We start from the raw sequence: 21,647 nt of genomic DNA, 5'->3' as shown, positions 1-21,647 counted from the left end.
CATTATTCTTACATTTTGTATAAAGTCTGGCAAGGAAAACTAAAATTTGCTAGCCAATGGCGATTCATTCTCCAACGTGTGTGTAGGGGTTGTTTTGAGTCATTAAGTCCAAAACGACCACCCTATATCAGCCAAAATATACGTTTGTGTAAACTGCGTACTAAAGATTTCACAAAGAACACCAGCCTCTCTGACTCAAAGGTCGGCTGAACTTACAGGGATAACATTCCACTTATAACATTCCAATTAAGGTTGAAGTGTGGTTTTCACTTGTGATTGATTACTGCGTTAACAAAATATGAAAATCATAGGTCACGATAAACCATGGAGCTGCTCCTAAAGTTCTAGGTTTTAGCTGTAAGGCTCGTTGATGGATTAGGTTTACCTAGAACAGTAATTTTAACTTAATTGTCCACACAAACTGAAAGACTATATTAATCATGTCATATTCAGAGCCAGAAACTGAGGTTGGTAGAGGGTGAAGCCTTAAGGGTGTGGTTTACTTTTACCTGATCTGCTCTTGTCATTCCAATATGTTTTATTGTCTTCTAGTTTAATTTATTTGTAATGTGGAAAATGAACATTACGTTGTCTGAAAAAAAATGTGTGCTCAAAGCCCAGTGTTGGGTAACACTTTAGAATAATGTATCTTACTTAATGCATAACTAATAAGGAATTATTGCAGAACTAATAGGTAATTCTTCATTAACACTTAAGTCACTACTATTAACTACTAAGGAAGATGTGTTAACTAATCAGTATGTAATAGCATTTTATAGTTGTGTTAAGTAACAATTAGCTAATCAATAACTATAGAATTCAGTCATGCCTCCTGATGAACTACTTTTAATTATCTACTAATTCAGCTTCAGGAGAAATAACTATTGAGTAACTACTAATGAACAGTCGATTAATTACAATTACAATAATATCATAACAATTAGCCATTACAATATTCAAGTTGTGGCCCTTTCTTCTTCCTTCTAATGTTATTATTACTATGTAAATGCAATACGAATTTCGTGGAATTACTACATTCCCAAATGAGTCATTACAGCGAATTTACTAGTTTTGGCCTGTATGGTCAATTGCTTTGTGAGTGTGGTCTGTAAACAGAAATTATGGGAAGGCCTTATGGGAAGAATTGCAAAGAAAGAGCCACTTTTGAAACAGAAAAACTAAATGAAAATGCTAGAGTGGACATTGGACAACAGATAATTGGAAAAGAGTGTTGATCTTAACCATATTGAGCTTTTGTGGGATCAGCTAGTCTGTAAGGTGCATGAGAAGTGCTCGACAAGAAAGCCACATCTTTGGCAAGCGCTACAGGAAGCGTGGGGTGAAATGTCACCTGAGTATCCGGACAAACTGACAACTAGAATGCCAAGGATCTGCAAAGCTGTCATTGCTGCACATCGAAGATTTTTTTATGAGAACTCTTTGAAGTATTTTAAGAAGTTCTGACATTTTTTTCAAATTGTAATAGTAATTTGTCACATTATTAATGGCCTGACTATACATCATGATCAGATGAATGCCACTTTGGTGAATAAAAGTACCGATTTCTTTTCATAAGAGAAAAATCTGTACATTATTCCAAATTTTGGCCGCCAGAGTATGCGTTACTCATTTGTTTATTGAACCATTGGAACATATTTGTATTTTTTCTTTTAGCTGTGCTTCTGTTCTTTGGTATGTTTTTGTACAAATGTCTAGACATGATGAAAAGAGGAAGCCACATTTTGTTGTTAAAAAGGAAAGCATAGCTATCTTGTCCCCTCCCACTCTCTCATATTGAATTGTGTGTCACTCACTCTCTCTCTCAGACACACATACTAAACACAACTTTCAAGCTATTGAACCATCAAATTCATCAGCTTGGTAGACTAAATATTCTTTGTCTTCTGGGTAAGGTAGTGGTTTGATTTTTTTTATTTTGCCATTTCTTTAGTGAATCAATGATCAGGTGATCATTTCAAGAGATTTTATCCACAATGTGACTATATGAGTTTGAGGAAATTATTAAGAACTGGATAAAAATATATTTTTCCTTTTGTGGCTATCATGTGGAACATTGGTGTAATAATGGTGAACTAGAAAAGAAATGTAGGACTTTGATGTACAGGATGTGTTTATGCGTGTTTGTGTGTGCAGGTTTGGGTTGATTACGAGGACATTGTTTTAGGTTACAAACTGGTAATTACAACGGTATTATGCTATAAATGTGGTTTATGTGGACATTTTTAGTGTCCCCATAATTAAAAACATACTAAACAATACAGTATAATATCATTATGTCTATGGAGAGTCCTCATAAGTATAGCCGCACCAACATTGTGCGTGCATGCATGCGTGCGTGCATGTGTGTGTGTGTCATGAATTTTTTGAGATAACTGTTTTTACTGTTTGTGTTTTCTTCTCTACTTTATTTCCTTGTGTTCTCACATCCGGGCTCACTTTAGAAACATACCGAGACAATATTCAAAACTGGTGTTGAACAGAACATTTGGCTTAAATTAGTGTAACCAAGAACCACCAGGTTCATTTTTAAATGAGTTACCATCACTTTCAAAGTCAGAGGTACAGATTTATTTGATAGTAAAACAAACATCATGTGAACATTGCTATTTGGTTTGGTTTGGTTTGGTTTGTTTGACCCATATATAGTGGGCCACTTGATGAAATGGTGCTGCTAGTGTCAGGCCACCTTTGTGCCACTTCTGGGGGCAGTGTTTTAGCACAGCAGTTTACAAACTGTTAAAGGGTCTGCTTTTACTTGCATTAAGCACATGCAGAACAGTTGGATGAAGAGTACTATGAAAGCATGTGTGAGGTGTTTACTTTGACACTGAGCAAGTCATTTAATATTGCACTTGCAAAAATTCTCAAGCCAAAAACTTGTTAGATACCATTATAATGTTAACTCTCCTCTGTCTCTGTTTTACTCTCTAATTGTCATAAGGGCCAGAGGTCATCACAAGTTTGTACGGCAGTATGGCAGATGCAGGCAAGACTCCTGTGGCGCGGGGTGAGAAGAGCAGCACAGAGTTTGGCTATGTGGGTATCGATGCTATTCTGGAACAAATGAGAAGGAAAGCCATGAAACAAGGCTTTGAGTTTAACATCATGGTTGTAGGTGAGTACAGATTGTGTGTGTAAATCTTGAGGTTAAATGGTTCATCAACAATATGAAATCTAAACATTATCAAATTTTAGCACTTTAATTTTAAGTCTAATATGTTAACATGAAAAAACAAAACTAAACATACTTAAAAATATGTATTAACATTAAGTAATCGTTCAATTCAAATTTGTGAGTCTGTGGTCAAAAATTCCTTGTTTGGGAAGGTCTAGTTACAAGCACACATTGATTTCAAAACTAGTAAATCAAATTCATATAAACAGATGAACATTTTTACATTTTAGGGCTATTGTTTTCAAATGAGAAAAACTGAGGAAAAAAGATCTTTAAAAAAATGTATGACTACATTGAAAAAAAGAACTATTTAATGTAGATTTGTCAATTTCCTTGAATAATACATTTAAAACTAAAAAGGACATTTATATTCTTCTTCTTTCTATCTTTCGTTATAACCTTTCCATTCAGAGAAGAATGAGCCTTTCCTTGCCCTGCAAGTATTAAGAAATTTGGCACAAACAAAGCTAATTAATTTCTTGGATCTTTGTGCAGATATTTGTTGGTGAGCACAGAACGAATTTGATGTTCTTAATATGTATCAATCAAATGTTTCCTGCACCATTTTTCAGCAGCTGTACTCTACCGCTAAATCTCCTGTGACAAGGAGAATGATACCAAAGTTGTGAGCTTGCAGTCTGATTTGAATGTCATGAGATAAAAAGAGCGCAAAAACAACACCTTTCTATTGCATTGTGTTGGGCTGAACAATCAATCGGAAAAATGTCTGAATCAATATATAACCGTGTGCGATTATTAAGCCATTGCTATTTAATCAAACAGTTTGCACGCACTGCTCATGCGTAGCTCTGTTCTGAGCACAGGTGAGGCTCATGATGCAGTGTTTTCAGAGCGGTTCTCTGCTTGCTCCACGAATTTCAACTCGTTTTTAGAATAACAGTTTTGCTTCATTAGATTCGGTTTTGTAATGTACGCTGAGAGTTTTATATTCACAGTACTCCAAATTCAATAATTGGCCACTGCGATTACTATACAAATCTAAAATAACCCAATGTCATCAGGTTTTTGTTGACAGAAGTGGAGATGAGAGAGAATTTCACAATATTTGGAATGAGGCGCTCACTCAAAGGCTATTGTTAATTCAACTTCACAATGAAGATTCCTGCAGTTTTCTGCCAAAATAAACATTTGAGGGTTACCAACGCTGCATACAAGTTAAGAAATTATTACAGAAATATTACATGTATAATAATGATAATTATAATACTTGAAATATTTCTGTAATAATATTACATGTATAATAATGATAATTATTATAATAATTGTTATTATAATACAATTGTAATATTTATTATTATTATTATTATTATCTCTATTGTGATACAATGATATTGTATTCAACATGATATTGCTGGGTTCCTAAAAAAAGGAAGGAAATGGTGGGCTCCCCATCACACAGTGCCATCTGATGAATCCTTGACTGAATGAACTAACTGAGTCAGTATTGTTCAATGTTCATATGACAATATGATTTTTTTAAATTATAATATAATATAACAGTTATAATATCATAGTTAATTTCTGTAAGAATTGTATTATTGATAAGGGGGTGGGGGAAGCTGAATTCTGTAGGAAATACTGTAGGAAAATATTGTGTATCAATTCACAATATTTATATAATATCTTCAAACTTGTGACTAAAGATTTTAGGCAGGACCGCAGCCTTTCTGACTTAATAATAGGCTACCGGTATAGCATTCCAGTTTGGCATTAAAATGTTTGGTTCACAATACCACCCCTGGAGTTCGCCATCCCAGGGCATGCTGAGTGACTCCAGCCAGGTCTCCTAAGTAACCAAATTGGCCCGGTTGCTAGGGAGGGTAGAGCCACATGGGGTTACCTCTTCGTGGTCGCTATAATGTGGTGTTCGCTCTTGGTGGGGCACGTGGCGAGTTGTGCATGGATGCCGCGGTGGATGGCGTGAAGCCTCAACATGCTATATGTCTCCGCTGTAACACGCTCATCAAGCATGATGAGCATCTGATAAGCATCTGATAAGATGCATGGATTGATGGTCTCAGTCGTGGAGGCAACAGAGATTCGTCCTCCATCACCCGGATTGAGGCGAGTCACTAAGCCGCCACTAGGGCTTTGAGTGGATTGGGAGTTGGGCATTCCAAATTGGGGAGAAAAAGGAGAGAAACATTTTTTTGGGGTTCACACGGGCAAATTGTGGAGTTCACATGTGATTTAGTATTGGGCAAACATAAATATTTTTGATGAATTATTTCTGCAGCCAAATAATTTTCATAAATACAATTTGATCAGACACAATCGAATATCTGTGCCTGAACTGTACTCAAGTGCAATGATTTCAGTTAAATTATTTGAAAGTGCCATATAAAATAAAAATTATTAATGCTGGTTGAGGAGCCATGCTTTAGTTCAGTGGTTCCCAAACTTTTTAAAGTGGCGTACCCCTTCAAACATTCAACATCCTTTTGCGTACCCCCTCTCTAACCCATAGATACAATTCTACAAGGTAATTTGAAAATATGTCTGTTTAACACAATTATCTTTGTAAAACAACTCCCTTAAATTAAACATGTTATATTTTTACATGTTTTGTAATGTTATATTAATCATACACATACTTAATAAATGGCTTATCGATTGAGATAGGAATGCTAGATGTGATATAAATGCATAACTTGGAAACTCCCTCCTCATTGCGTCGTGCGGTATGCGAGAATAGCATTCGGTTCTGTGCCAGAAATTGCGCATCATTGCAGATACACATTGCCAGCCGGCTATGAGCATTGCGGATAAGTATCTGTGCAATTGTGAAGTCAGCTCAAGGTGCTTTTTTTGTCACATCTGACACTGTTTGCAAGGTTGAGCTCATTTGGTGAAAAAACATCATGCAACAATGTAAAAACGGGTCTCTAGAGTACAAGCAAATGTGAGTGAAAATTACTGCATGTGAATATGGAAATTATTTGGTGCTGCTGAATGTCTGACACCTGTCATCAAAAACTGCCTATTTAATTTATGCATTTGGCAGAAGCTTTTATCCAAAGCGACTTACAGAGCCCTTATTACAGGGACAATCCCCCCGCAGCAACCTGGAGTTAAGTGCCTTGCTCAAGGACACAATGGTGGTTACTGTGGGGATCGAACCCACAACCTTCTTATTACCAGATTACCAGTTATGTGCTTTAGACCACTACACCACCACCACTCCTTATCCTGCTAAAAGAAGCCACTGCTATCAGGGAATACCATTATCCTGCTAAAAGAAGGAAGGAATACCTATGCATCTAACCTTAAATGCAAATTACGTTTTAAACAGCGAAAAAAAAAATAACAAAACTAAAATCTTGGACGATTGACATGTGCAAATCTGGTAAAACAGAGAAGTATTTTACTTGCTATCACTAAGCTACGTCACCTAGTGCTGGGCTGGCAAAATAGGATATTTGTATGATGCACGACGCATGAGTAAATGCATTTTTTCATAGCATATTTTTCTGACCTTTATGACACAACCATTTTGGTGTTTCTACACTAAAGGGCACACAAAATAATTTTTGCCAGTGAGAAATACATGAACGGTTTGAATGTTATTTTGGACTGTGATGAAATGTAAAGAACGGTAAATTTGCAAATTGTATTTGAGTACCCCCATTGTCACCTCACGGGTACCCCAGTTTGGGAAACACTGCTTTAGTTGATTGCAAATATGGACAAAGCTTAATTTACTATAACGTCACCTTCCTAAAAAGTTTTGACAAAAGTGTTCATTTCCTTGTGATATTTGGTTCAGTTTTTAGTGTTTTCTGAAAAAAATACTCAGGACATTATTTTAGGAAGGTGACGATAAATAACATAACAAAACATTATGCTGGAGAAATAGGTAAAGACCTGAGCGACTTTGACAAGAGCCAAATTATTATGGCCAGACAACGGGGTCAGAGCATCTCTGAAACGGCAAGGCTTGTGGGGTGATCCCAGTCTGCAGTGGTGAGTAGCAGGGCTCATCAATGCGTGAGGACAATGAAAGCTATCCTGTCTGGTGAGAACCGACAGAAGGTCTATTGTAGCACATGTCACAGAAAATTGTAATGATGGTTATGGGAGGAGTGTGTCATAACACACAGTGCTTCGCACCCTGCTGTATATGGGGCTGCATAGCCACAGACCGGTCAGAGTGCCCATGATGACTCCTGCCCACTGTTGAAAGTGCCTACAATGGGCAAGCAAGTGGAGGAACTGGACCTTGGAGCAGTGGAAGAAGGTCATCAGATCTGATGAGTCCTGTTTTCTTATACATCACGTGGACAGCCTTCTATGTTTGCTCCATTTACCTAGGTAAGTGATAGCACCAGGATGCACTGTGGGAAAACGACAAGCCAGTGGAGGGAGTGTGACGCACTGGGCAATGTTCTGCTGGGAAACCCTGGGTCCAGCCATTCATGTTGACCTCAAACTGACATGTGCCACCTACATAAACATTGGTGCAGACCAGGTACACCCCTTCACGGCAATGGTATTCCCTGATGGCTGTGGCTTCTTTTAGCAGGATAATGTGCCCTGCCACACAGCACACATTGTTCAGGAATGGTTTGAGTAACATGATGAAGAGTTAAAGGTGGCCTCCAAATTCCCCAGATCTCAATCCGATTGAGCATCTGTGGAATGTGCTGGACCAACACGTCGAGCTGAATTATTCATTATTTTAGTGTATTACCCACTAGCGGATTTAGGTGTAGGCGACATCGGCAAGCGCCCAGGGCGACATCTTGCCGGCAATACGGGGGGTGGGGGGGCACGGGACGCCCGCACCAAAAAAATTCTCAATGGTGACATTTGTGCAATCAGTTTTTTATCGCTCGTTGGAACGTCACGTCAATGATATCATGTCACCGTGTGGGACTGTGGTTCAATTAACCTTGTCGGAGTGGGCGCCCTGATTCTAATTTGTGAGCTAGGCAGGCTACTACCTGGGAAGTTCTCCCACTCAGAAGTACAAGATGGGGAGGGTGGTGGGGGTAGTTCAGGTCTAACCACTGGAAGCCCGAGGTAGGGGGAGCAGGGGAATCTATCAAATAGTGCACCTCTAAATTTGTACAGTACAAATGAAAATAAGTCACACTACAAAACGTTACAAAATAAAACACATTTAATTCATAATATTGTGAATATATAGTTTCACAGACAAATTGTTGCATTTTTTTCTGGTTTGTGTGAAATCGTTAAGAATAATATAAAACCAGACAGTCTGCACACCCCCAAGGTGAATTGGTTTAGTCTTGATTGGTTGACAGTGGTTATTATTGATGCTCGAGAGTCAAATCAACACATATGGATAAGAAAAAGGTCTAAGCCATCAGGTGCCCAGGAAAAATCTCAGTTTAGGGTTTGCTTCTTAATAAGTGTGTTATTCTATTTGTGTCTTTGTGTGATATAGGATTTTTGCAATTTAGTTTTATTTGTGTGTTTTTTGTTAGCAATAGGGTAATAGTGTAATAATTCGATTCTCTTTTTTATTTTTATCTATATACTACAATTTGTTTCTATTTGTTTTTGTTACTTCTTTTTGCTATTTATTAGTATTATATTTGTATATATTTTAATATGTATATCGTTGTAAATGTTTTGATAATTTGTTTTGTTCCAAATTAAATAAAAATTAGTTAGTGCAGAATGGTACTTTGGGGGATCGCCCAGGGCGCCATACAAGCTAGAACCGCCCCTGGCATTACCTGTATTAAAGGAGATTCAGGTGTTCATGCTTCTCTTCTATGTTAATATCAGATACACTAAATAACATTTGTGAAGCTCTCGTTACTGTGTATGTATCCGCTTTTTTTACATTTTCAGATCGGACAGTTATTGTTTTAATGCTGCTCGTTATCAGCAAAGTTTAAATTGTGTTTTAGAGCAGCAGTTGAGTGACAGGTGAGGAGCCGTGCTTCACTGCTGCCGGAACGCATACAGGACGGATTAGCGTTTACACCTCAAATGTGATGTGGTCACATGCATTTTTGACCACATTCATATGTGTTTTTTGTTATCCGATCACAAAACGTTTTAGACCCCATTTAGGGCTGACCACATATGATTGGATCAACTGAAACACATCTTAATACCAGGTGGAAATGTGGTCTTAATTGTTAAGATGCAAATTATTGCCCAAGGAGTTAAATGTTTTCAGTCACAGGCCCAATAATATGTTCAAAAATGCTTTTACATAAACAACTTTTCACAAATGGTTAATGCTAACTGATCCCAGCTGCCCCCTTTGTTCCTGCTTTATCATGGATGTCAATAAGACATTCTACCTTTAACCTCCTCTGAAACACTGCCTCTTTTATTGTACCGATATATGTGTGGGTGTGTGTGTGTGTGGACCAGGGGGCAGCTGGTGGGTCAGATCAGCTTATGGGGGTGAAGATAATGCTACTAACACACACACACACTGCATCCCTTCACATCCCATTTGCCATCTTTACTCCTTTGAATTTCTGTCTTTTGTGTGCTTGAAGAAAAGTTATGTATGTATGTGTAAAAACACTTTTTTTTTATTCTAGACATATAAGCAGTATTACACAAGTAAGAGTGATTTTGTACTGAATATGAGCACGGCTGTGATTTGTCTGCTGGCATAAAGGTTGCAGGCAATCACAATAGTGTTGATATTTGGTATAACAGCACAATTGTGGATGTAATATTGCTTTTATACATCAGTTCAGTAAACTTACATGTCAATCACAACATGGACAGTTGTTTTGTCTCTTTGTTGCTCTGCTAAGAAAAAAAAAAAAATATATATATATATATACATATACATGTTATCTAATTAATTACATGGTGTATATATATATCATTGGTTTTTTTTTTCCTTTTTTTTTTTAAAGACGTATAAAACATTCTCTCCATGTTTACAGGTCAGAGTGGTCTGGGTAAATCCACGCTGATGAACACACTTTTTAAATCTAAAGTGAGCCGCAGATCTGTGATGACCACAGAGGAAGAGCGAATGGCCAAGACCATTGAGATCAAGACCATTAGCCATGGTAAATAGACCTTCACACTACAGAACTGAAACATTGAGAGTCAAGTCGTATTTCAACAGTTCTCACTGTCTCGCCAATTTAGTTATGTGCACATTCAGTTCCTCAAACTCCAAATACTTTTTTTTATTCAGACATCGAAGAAAAAGGAGTGAGAATGAAGCTGACCGTCATCGACACACCAGGCTTTGGTGACCAGATAAACAATGACAACTGGTAAGTGTCACCTTATTTACCAGTCAGTGCTGATACCTGCTAAGAAACACTCTGGCTGATGTATCAAACAGATGTACTACAGTGGCCAATATAGGGGCTATGCCTATGAGATGTGTTTATACATTTTGGAAAAAATATTAAACTCACAATTTTTAAAGATGGAAATCATGTTTGTTAGTTTCATCACAAAATAACTATTTAAATGAACCTTAAATTACAGAATTTTAAATGTTTGAACTGCTTCAATGTGAGCAAATGTTACCATTTTGTGTATGTGCTATGCACTAACCTCGACAATGAATAGCTGGTTAACTGAGCAATGGCCATCTGTTTGGCATCCTGTAGTTGTTTTGCTTTGAATACCTATAAATAACCATATTTTAATTAATAAAGTTTAAAAACCTAAACACCTCTCTCATATGTTTTTGATGAGCATATTATTTAAAAATGATTGGCATGAATAGTGAGTTGGTCCTCCCAGTTTCCACTCTTCTGAGAATGCTTTCCATGTTCCAAGATGTTGGGGCCAGCCATGTTCCAAGTTAGGCCAGGAATGACCTCGCTTTGTGCACAGGGGCATTGTCATGCTGAAACAGAAAAGGGCCCTTCTTGAACTGTTAAAACAAGTAGGAATCACAGAATAATCTAGAGCATCACTAGATGGTGTAGCATTAAGATTTCTCTTCATTTGAATCACTGGAATAGCCAAACTTGTTAATTAGAATTGAATGTGCACATATGTTTGGCAATATAGTGCTTTTCTGAAAGTCTGATATGCCCTTTTATAGAAGTACTTCTTGGAATTACATCACAGGAATTTTCATTTTTTTTAAAGTTACTGAGCTCAAAAGTATTGCATAACAGGAAGGACCTATATTATACATATATTTTACATATTACTAATTCAACAAATTTTTTGATTACTTGTAGGCCTTTTCAGATCTCATGTTTCCTGTCATCTTTGTCTGTTTAATCTGTTTACAGCTGGCAGCCCATCATGAAGTTCATTAATGCACAGTATGAACAGTATTTACAGGAAGAGATCAACATCAACAGAAAGAAGAGTATTCCAGACTCACGAGTCCACTGTTGCATATACTTCATTCCTCCCACCGGACACTGGTGAGGCAGACACACACAAACATTCACATAAACAAACAGACATGGGTGGACTCATACTTGCATATGTAGACATGCACACCTATTTTCTCACAAATACCACATCAGTTAAGTCAGTTAAAACAAAAACAAATGCCAAGCACTACCAAGCAAATGTACATTAAGTGTTACTATGTTTTTTTCTTTTCTTGTATTTTTCTTTTTTTTTTTTTAGATCTGTCTCATAGAATTCTTATCTTGACTTCCTAACTGCAAGGCTTTTTGAGAGTTATCATGTATGCTGGGCACTTTTTGGCTTCTCTTCCTTCACTATCCAGTCCAAATCATTAAATTGATCATTTAAAATCCCCCCTGTAGTGCCTTGATGAACACCGTTTTCTTTGGCCTGTTGATATATTTTCTTATGGGGCTTTTCCACTGCACGATACAACTCAACTCAACTCGACTCTGTTCGCTTCTTTGGGATTTTCCACTGTGGATAGTACTGGTACCATATACATTTTTTAGTACCACCTCGGTCGAGGTTCCAAGCGTGCCGAGCTGTTACTAAATGTGACATCAAAATCCTGCAGATCACTGATTGGTCAGGGAGAATCGTTACTGGATTTCCAACACGCGACATCAACCCGCTAGTTTTAAAGTTAGCAACAGCGATAACAGTATAATTTGTTCACGTGTCTTTCGAATTGTGAAAAACGAAATGACTGTGCGCAAAACCACGACGTGGTCAATAAACGATGTGCAGACGGTCCACTCGTTAGCGATGAGCGAAACGAAAAAGTATTTCAGGAAATGTCTCAGCTGTTGGCCGCACACGGCTACCACTGGACCTAACAACATTGCAGGGAAAAGGTAAAACAAAAGTAAATGTGACTACAGAACCATCAACGAAAATTGGAAGTGGTTTGACCAAATGGCGATCAATGGGAGGGAGAGCGCCCTGGACTCAGCCACGATGGAGGACGGAACATTTTGTTATGTTAACTCTATACTCTGCTTGAAAGCTTCACTTTATTTAGTTGACCAGCTACTGGAAGCTTGATTCTAAAACAACCAGGCCAACTTAACTGTTACACTTGTGTAAAATCACCATGCAACAACTGCTTTATGCAGCACAATGAGCTAGTAGCTAACAGCTAGCGATTGTGTTATTATTTTGGTCAGTTTGTGTCATGTTTAAGATGATGTTAGGGCAGTAGAGGCAGTGCAACTATGACGATCAGCCTATATTCCCACCCACGTTGAGTGGCACAAAACTGCAGTGGAAATGCAAGTCGAACTGTAACGTGCAGTGGAAAAGTGCCATTACTGAAACATGAAGTTTGGGGTGGGTATTGTTGAACTGCTTGTGCCTTTTTAAAGAATAGCTCATTGGCTGTAGTTTACATCGCAGCGACACACACACAGAAATACTTATACCCCTGCTGCCTCTCATGCCAGAGCTGGTGTTCAGCCAGGGAAACTAAGAAGCAATCTCAATACAGAGTCCGACAGCTTTTCCACTGTCTTAAGAACCGAATGATGATCTAACTTAACACGTTACTCGCAGTCTTTGCTTGCTGGAATCACTTTGCAAGTCAATGCAGATGAATGAGAAACAAATGAATAAAAGTTCGCAACATGCAGTATCAATGTTTTGAATCACAATACACTGAACATAAAGAATAAAGAATACTTACTTGTGTTGTACTTCCCCAAAAAGGCCTGCATTAAACATATGAATAAACTTCAGCAACCTTCCTCACATCCTGCTCCCGTGTGCATGGTCTATTCAGAGGTGATCATCCCTATACCCTATTCCATTCAAAGACAATTAACCTCCAATGTGAGAGCTTCAGAGGGGTGAAAGGTGATAACAGTCATTCACAACACACTTTTTAAGCGATTCTTATCGGCAATTTGGTTTGGAATGACCCTATAGCATGTATTGTGCTCCCTTTGAAGTGCCCTGCAAAAGCCCTGTGTAGTCTTTGTACTGTGGAGTGGGTGTTTCTACTGCTGTTGCTCAAACGTTGTTGGCGGACTGCACATCTGGTCATATCTTGTCACAGATGAGGCATTTAATCAGTAAAACTATGATATCATTCTAATTTAACAAAGGATAATTTTTCTTGTCCCTAAAATGCACATTCTGCAGTTCAATGCATCATATAATTAATAAGATGAAGGAATCAAACTCTGATAGAATAATAGAATATTTTATTATTTCCAGGTTATGGTTAGAGACAAATCATATAGAGTAGTGATATCACTCACAGAAACTTCTTTTCCTAGCCTGCACTCAACTCCATTACCTCAAAGGAGATGGGTGAGCTTCACTGACACCCTCTTCACTCCTACGGTAAATGGTCTGCACTTATATAGCGCCTTTTTAAACTTAGCAGTATTCAAAGCGCTTTACACTGCATCTCATTCACCCATTCACTCACTCATTCAACAAACAAAGACGGCAGAGCTTCCTGCGCTAGCCTGCCATTGGGAGCATCTTGGGGTTCAGTGTCTTGCCCGAGAACACTTCGGCATGTGGAGTCATGTGGGCCGGTAATCAAACCACCAACCCTGCGAGTAGTGGACAACCCGCCCTACCGCCTGAGCCACAGCCTGCCTCCTATCTGTTGAAAGAAACATCAACACTGATGTAAGGGCATTGCATGGTCCTGTTGTTGTTTTTTCTTTGTTGTAGGCATGTGTGTATCTATGAAGGAAAAAGAAATACGAGCTTCTAAGTCTTTTAAAAAGAGTGTTTCAATTTCTGAGTATGTGTTGGGGTGTCTGCACACTGTTATTAGGCATGGCCCTTCCTCCCTATCTCACAACAGCTGATGCTTGTACAGATATCTCAATAGCTGCTCGTTTCACCAAATGTCACATAAATTGAGTCGCACACAGACTTCAGTTCCTACATTTGAAACTTTCTGGAAAAAGTCATGGAAATAGCCCCTTTTACCTCAAAAGTAGGGGTGAATATCAGCAGGGACCTATGGTTTTAGAACAATAATATTATATTAGTATATTGTGATTCAAAACTGTGTTAGAGTATATTGCCATATTTTACTCACTTGTTTCTTATTTATTTTCATTGACTCATTCATTGATAAATAATTTGTAGACATAATGCATAAAATTGTTTTCTCAAACACTTGCACAAGTAGTGCTTGTGTAATTTTTCTAAAAAATGATTAATGTGAAAAATGTAACAAAAAATATATTTATCGTTAGAATATACTGTATATACAGCATAGTGAGGTAAAATATTGCAATACTTTGAAAATTTTCCCCCACCTCAATCACACTCTTTCTCTCTCTCTCTCTCTCTGAGTATGTTCACTAAATATCACATGGCGACCATGACATCAGCATTACTGTTTTGATAATCAAGACCTCTGTGTTCTGACAGTCAGACTGACTCATGCAGTCCAAGAATTCTAAGAATTGGTTATTGTTACTTGCTCATCCAGTTAATATACAGTACCTGCCATGATGTGACATGTGGCAGATATTCCAACAAAAGCTTCTTGTACAGAATTTTTGATTGTTTTTTGTTTTGTTTTGTTTTTTATGCTGAGAGACCAGTTACACACACACCGTGCCAAATATGGCTATTTCTTCATTTGAATACTATGCCATAATTTCACACTGAGAAGATTTTGTAAAAAAAAAAAAAGACTAAGCCCTGAATATTAAGTAACACAAGTGGTGTTTTAGCATGTAACATTAGAGATATGTATTTACATTGTCAAGTGCCTTCAGGGTAGTTTGAGCATTATACAGTTAGACCACAATATCACAATCAGCATTTGGATTTTCATCCAATGCTTTCAAATTGCTTTTTAATTATCATGTTTTCAGAGTACAAACAATCTATAAACCCTGTAGTTGGTTGATCAAGTCCCAGATTCATCTGTCAGCACTGGCTGCAAGATTGACATAAAGTTCATTCTTGAACATTTCACACAGACCCTTTGAGACTTTGTGGAGACTTGTATAATCATATTAGTGGATGTCACAGTGGTTGTTAGTCATCTCCATGTGGTTTTGTGGGAAACCGGAATTAAAATGCAAATAGTGACTCCTTCCTCTATGAAAGAATTACAATGAGACCAACAGTTGGGGTTAATTGTTCAAAATATTGGATTGGCTTTTACCATCCCAGGACCAGGGGTGGAAAAAGTACTGAAAAATAGTACTCAAATAAAAGTATTTTTATTTGAGTATTTTATTTAAAATAAAGTATTTTAAGTAAAAAATATTTTTTTTTACTTCTTAAAAAAATGTAGTTTGAGTAGAGTAAAAGTACCTGTCCTAAAAACTACTCAAGTAAGAGTAGCTCATTTAAATGTACTCATGAGTAGTGAGTATTGAGTACTGAGTTGTGAAAGCTATGCACCATTATAATAAAAACTCAGTTTAGAAATGCAGCACACATACCGTAATTTACATTCCCTTTTATGGTTGTTTGCCAGAAAGAATAAAAAAATACCAGTATTTTATAGGTGTTTGTGATTTACAACTTTTAAAATACATCACTTATCTATGATAATGTAAACACTACATGAAAAATAAAAGTAAATAAAAGGGCAACATGATTACAGAAATTAAAAGATGAAAAATTATTTTCAATATCATAATGTATGAAAAATTTACATTTAAAATCAATTTATGAGAGATTTATTGTTGTACATAAAACATGTTAAAAGAATGGAAATGGAATGGAAATGGCTTCAGGGCAGATTTCTTTTGTTCTAAACCAAAACTTGTGCGACAAAGTGTTTTTTTTAGGCATGATGTCATCACACACACCCTTTTTATCGATAAAAGGCCATTTGAATTGAAACGGGCAGAAGGCAGCAAATGTCGCAATTTAATTTTCCACATTTTCACTTTGTCAATAACAAAGCGCAAAAGGTGGATGGAAACTAGGCTACAGACAACAGTCTCTAGAGTGTATAAAGAATGGTGCGAAAAACAAAAAACAACCAGTGAGCAGCAGTTCTGTGGATGGAAACGCCTAGTTGATGAGAGAGGTCAACGGAGAATGTCCAGTCTGGTTCGAGCTGACAGAAAGTCTATGGTAACTCGGATAACCACTCTATACAATTGTAGTATGCAGAATAGTATCTCAGAATGCACAACATGTCGAACCTTGAGGCGGATGGGTTACAACAACAGAAGACCACATTGAATTCTTGGCTTCTGTCAGCCAAGACCAGAAAACTGAGGCTGCAGTGGGCCTACCATTTGTGTAACTCAGCAGAAATCCAGATTTGTCAGACCAGGCGATGTTTGTCCAATCATCTACTGTCTAGTTTTGGTGAGCCTGTCTCCGTTTCCTGTTCTAAGCTGACACTAGTGGTACCTGGAGGTGTCTTCTGCTGCTGTATCCCATCTGCCTCAATGTTCAACGTGTTGTACATACAGAAATGCTTTTCTGCATTGCACTTTTGTAATGCATGTATATTTGGGTTACTGTCACCTTCCTGTCAGCTTGGACCACTCTGGACATTCTCCTCTGATCTCTGACCTCAGAACTGCCACTTGATGGATGTTTTTTTATTTTTCACACCATTCTCTTTAGTCTCTAAAGACTGCTGTCTGTGAAAATCCCAGGAGATCAGCAATAACAGAAATACATAAACCAGCCTGTCTGGCACCAACCCTCATGCCAGGGTCTAAATCACTGAAATAAATGTTTTCCCCATTCTGATGGTTGATGTGAACATTAACTGAAGCTCCTGACCCATATCTGCATGATTTACACTGCTGCCAGATGATTGGCTGATTATATTATCGTATGAATAAGTAGATGTGCAGGTGTACCTAATAATGTGGCCGGTGAGTATACATTACAAGGGTGATTCTTATTGGTAGTTATTGGACTACATGCTAGAATTGCCTACATTGCCTTACTGTGTGAGTTTAATACTTAAATGTCATGAGTGCATATAATGTTTCACAGAGCTTCTTTGAATGTACGTGTGTATTTAGCATGTTTTAGCACACAGCGGAATTTTCAAAGCCCTTTGGCACAGCTGTCACCGCCATGTGATCCCAGATCAGATTGTGACATATTTTTGTCTTGGGGACTAAGAGGCTCTGTGTATGTTCATTCTAATTTCTTATAAAGGCAAAATGTTGTCTGTCATGTGAGTTATTAAAGATCTTGGTGTTGCTTGTGTGTGCATTGCAGTTGTGAATCCAGTAGGCTACACTCCAAATAATTTCTCCACCAAGCAGACAGAAACCAATGATAAATATATATAACCTGATAATAAATGCTCATCACTCTTTTAATACCTTGTTGATTATTTGTGCTATACCTACTAGAATGTGAGACTGAAGGTTAAGAGCAACCTTGCAGTTTACACTGTATTTCACTATCTTTGCACCCTGCTGGAAACAATGGCTTAAACCAGCCTAAACTTGTTTGCTAGCCTTAGCTGGTTTAAGCTAATCAAGCTGTTCTGACCAGTTCTCAAGTGCCTCAAACCTCTTTAAAACCATCAAAACAGACTTGTCCAGGATGAGAGATAAGCTTAGTCTGGTGAAACTTTATTTTGTCAGCCTTGATTAAAGACCACTCTTTCTTTTTCCCTGACACACACATTACCTCCAGTTTGTCAACTTTGGTTATGATTGCTTTGTTTTTCCCTGTTTTAGTTTGCGGCCAATTGACATTGAGTTTATGAGGCACCTGAGTAAAGTAGTGAACATTGTCCCTGTTATTGCTAAGGCAGACACACTTACCCTGGAGGAGAGAGACTTCTTCAAACAGAAGGTGAGTAATTCATCTTTGCTTCTCCACAGAATGTAGAATGAGGCTTTTTATTATATCTTTTCAATTAATCTCCTTGAAACATTGTGGTGAGGGTCCTCCTCCTCTTGTGTGTCAATATTCTCAGTCATCCAGGATGCATGGGAAGACTTAAAGAATGTATTCTGAAGCAACTGGCATGATTTTCCATTTATTTGAAGACATTTTGGCCCACAAATCCCAATAGTTATATTAGTAGTAGGATGATGGAGGCATTTAACCTCATTACACACTGTGATCACACGTTTTCTATACCATAACAATATAGTAAAAAGTTTTCTCCCCTTATTTGTTGAACCGATGTGTGGAAAGTTAAAAAAATATCTTCAGTCCTGCTTGGACACTCTTAATTATATACAGGAAAAGCCTTGAATCTTTGGTTGAATATGTTTGTATTGAAAACATTTTTTTTAATAAAAAGTATGATTTTCGTTACATTTAAAAACAATAATCGGCGTTCCCACAATTCCTTGCATGATCCATCATATTTCATTATATTTTATGGGAATAGATATGTTTCTTCTTATTTTTAATATCAGTTACGTACATTGGGGTGTTCTGTTTTATATTTAATGTAGTTAAGTTAATGTTTACTGCATTATTTAAATTTAACATGTTTTACACTGATGGTGTTTAGTGTTTGTGTGAGTGCAACTGAGCACTGTCTCTATATGTTTATTGGTCATTGCTCCTGGAAGAGCCCCTATTGGTGAACTTCATGCCATCATGTGCTCTTCTGTAATTTTACAGTGATTAACAATACCTTATAAAGTAAAAAGCAGATTTTTACAGTTTCAGAAAGTTATTATATCAAGTTTACAATGGTTTGTTTTGTCAACATTTACAGGCTGTTCTGTACATTTGTTTACATTTTTTATGTATTTTTAAAATAATTATTTTGGCAACCACAGCTGCCTGTTTATTTATCTTTTTTGTAAAATCAACAGGATTTTTTTTTTTTTTCTTTTTTTTACAGTTTGGAGTTGGTATATGGAGGTTTGCTGTAAAAGCAGCACTAGCACACACATGTGAAAACATCTGGACATTACATTGTATACATAGCTCAATGATTTTCCCTTCTGACAGGCTATCGGACAGTAAAACTTTTTTTTACAAAATGATAATTTTCAGTAATCTGATCATTGATTGCATGCAAGATATATATATATATATATATATATATATATATATATATATATATATATATATATATATATATATATATATATTAAACAAACCCACAAACATTGTTTTTCAATAATGAAATAAGCAGTATTACAAAAGTCATGAAGGGTTTTCTTTTCATTTTGGCACAGTTTCCACAGGTTGTTAATGAAAAGCAAAGTCATGAGTTTATTGCATTTCACAAGGTTCCTCTGTAATGAATGCATTTCAGTGTGATGAATTCTGTTCTATATGACCAAAGTGCTGCATCCGCTGTATATAAACAGTTCATAAGATTGCTTAACGGTGCACTCTGCTAATTTTTGTGCATGTTGCTCCAGTCATCTTGCACTTACAGTAGTTACCTAGTGGTGTGGAGGCAGCATTACAGTGGGCTAACCAAGATAAAGTGTGTATTATTTGGCTGGTTGTGTAATCTCAAAATGACTGCCCCATGAAAATAATATGAATGTAAAATAAAAACACTTCTATTAGCTATTGGTCTGACTGAAGTCTTCATCCCATATGAGTTTACAGCATTTTTAACATTTCTCAAAAGTTCTATTTATTTTTAAGCGTGAAACTTATTTAATGAGATTACTGTGTGCACTTTTATTGTTTGTATTCATTGAAACTGTTTTTTTGTACTCATGTAGTGGGTGAGTGCTGGGTCATTGCTTAAATTTACATGGTCTGACACAAAACTTCTATGTGCCTCCTTACATTTGCCTCACCTGCCAAACAGAACAAATCCCTGGCTCCAGAAGCTCTTCTGTCTTGTACGCAACAGTTATGCTTGGCTGTGTGTTCAACACACAATTATTGGATCCCTTTCCTCCACCCCACTCAGCCTATGACCTGACAGGAGAGTAGGGTGACTTCATTTTCAACCCTGAGCTCTTGAGCACATTGATGTGAACCTGATGGATATATCTGGAGAACAGATAATCAAAATAAACCACTCAGAGTGTATTTTGTGTAGGGTGTAGTTTTGATTCGTGGTTATTCATTAAAGCCTCTGAAAGCTCTCCAACTGTGTTCTTTTCATTCGTTCTTCAGGCAGCCAATGGCCAGTTTAAATCTTCACTGCCAAAGGTCTAATGTCATGTCGGTTACTATTATTCAGTCTGACATCTGTGCTTCTGAAAAGAGTGATGACCCTTTATTTACAGAATGCTTCATTAATGATATATTTTGTGTCTTGTGTCTCGAATGCCCTTTCTTATTCTCACTGAAACTCCTAGTTACTAATTTTGTAATAATTTTAAAATTAATCATTCTCTACTGTTGAAAGGAGATTATTAGGCCTCCTATTTAATAGGATTTCTTATGAATAGCCTCATAACCTCATGTAATGTGCATGCACATTCATGCATGTCTTCCATAGATGTCCAAGAAACTGAACAATGATTTATGGATTCACACTCTGATGTATGTGTGTCCACAGATAAAAGAGGACTTGCGAACCAATGAAATCGAGGTCTACCCTCAAAAGGAGTTTGATGAAGATGCAGAGGATAGAATGATTAATGAAAAGATCAGGGTATGAACACGTATACTTTTATAACTCCTATATTATCTGTTAAAATGGGCTGTCTTGTTCATGACGCTTTTGCTTTGCTGTGTATTATTACTTCAAGTGTTGCATTTGTAGGCTACACTACCATTCAAATGTTTGGAATCAAATTTTTTTATTATTAAGTTGGCTTGTGAGAGCCAACTTACTGAAATCCTATTTAAACTTATTATTATTATTAAGTTGGCTTGTGAAAGCCAACTTACTGAAATCCTATTTAAACTTATTATTAAGTTGGCTTGTGAAAGCCAACTTACTGAAATCCTATTTAAACTTATTAAGTTGGCTTGTGAAAGCCAACTTACTGAAATCCTATTTAAACTTATTATTATTATTATTATTATTAGTGGTGCTTGCCAAAGGCAAGGCATCACTATTGTTATTCGCCATACTTATTATTATTAGTGGTGCTTGCAAAGCATCACTATTGTAATCTCACATACTTATTATTCTTGAAAATCATACAGACTGGGTTGATTTATTTATGACCGTAATTTTTGTTCTTTTCAAGTTACAACATGCTGCTTG

General features: G+C 37.0%; 1 protein-coding gene and 1 pseudogene across 1 annotated transcript in view; one reads left to right on the top strand and one right to left on the bottom strand.

Moving 5' to 3' along the window:
• Positions 1–21,647, bottom strand: part of LOC127646988 (trinucleotide repeat-containing gene 6C protein-like) — a 551,486-nt pseudogene that overhangs the window by 311,276 nt on the left and 218,563 nt on the right.
• Positions 1–21,647, top strand: part of LOC127646395 (septin-9-like) — a 121,381-nt gene that overhangs the window by 60,128 nt on the left and 39,606 nt on the right. Inside the window, exons 4-9 of the mRNA XM_052129987.1 lie at positions 2,963–3,136; positions 10,108–10,236; positions 10,368–10,449; positions 11,434–11,571; positions 18,226–18,343; positions 20,991–21,086. Of these exons, the coding sequence (XP_051985947.1) occupies positions 2,963–3,136; positions 10,108–10,236; positions 10,368–10,449; positions 11,434–11,571; positions 18,226–18,343; positions 20,991–21,086 (737 nt within the window). The remainder of the gene's footprint in view (positions 1–2,962; positions 3,137–10,107; positions 10,237–10,367; positions 10,450–11,433; positions 11,572–18,225; positions 18,344–20,990; positions 21,087–21,647) is intronic.

The sequence above is a fragment of the Xyrauchen texanus genome, chromosome 7 (genome assembly GCF_025860055.1).
Source record: "Xyrauchen texanus isolate HMW12.3.18 chromosome 7, RBS_HiC_50CHRs, whole genome shotgun sequence".
NCBI lineage: Eukaryota > Metazoa > Chordata > Actinopteri > Cypriniformes > Catostomidae > Xyrauchen > Xyrauchen texanus.
This window is presented reverse-complemented; position numbering and strand designations above follow the sequence as displayed.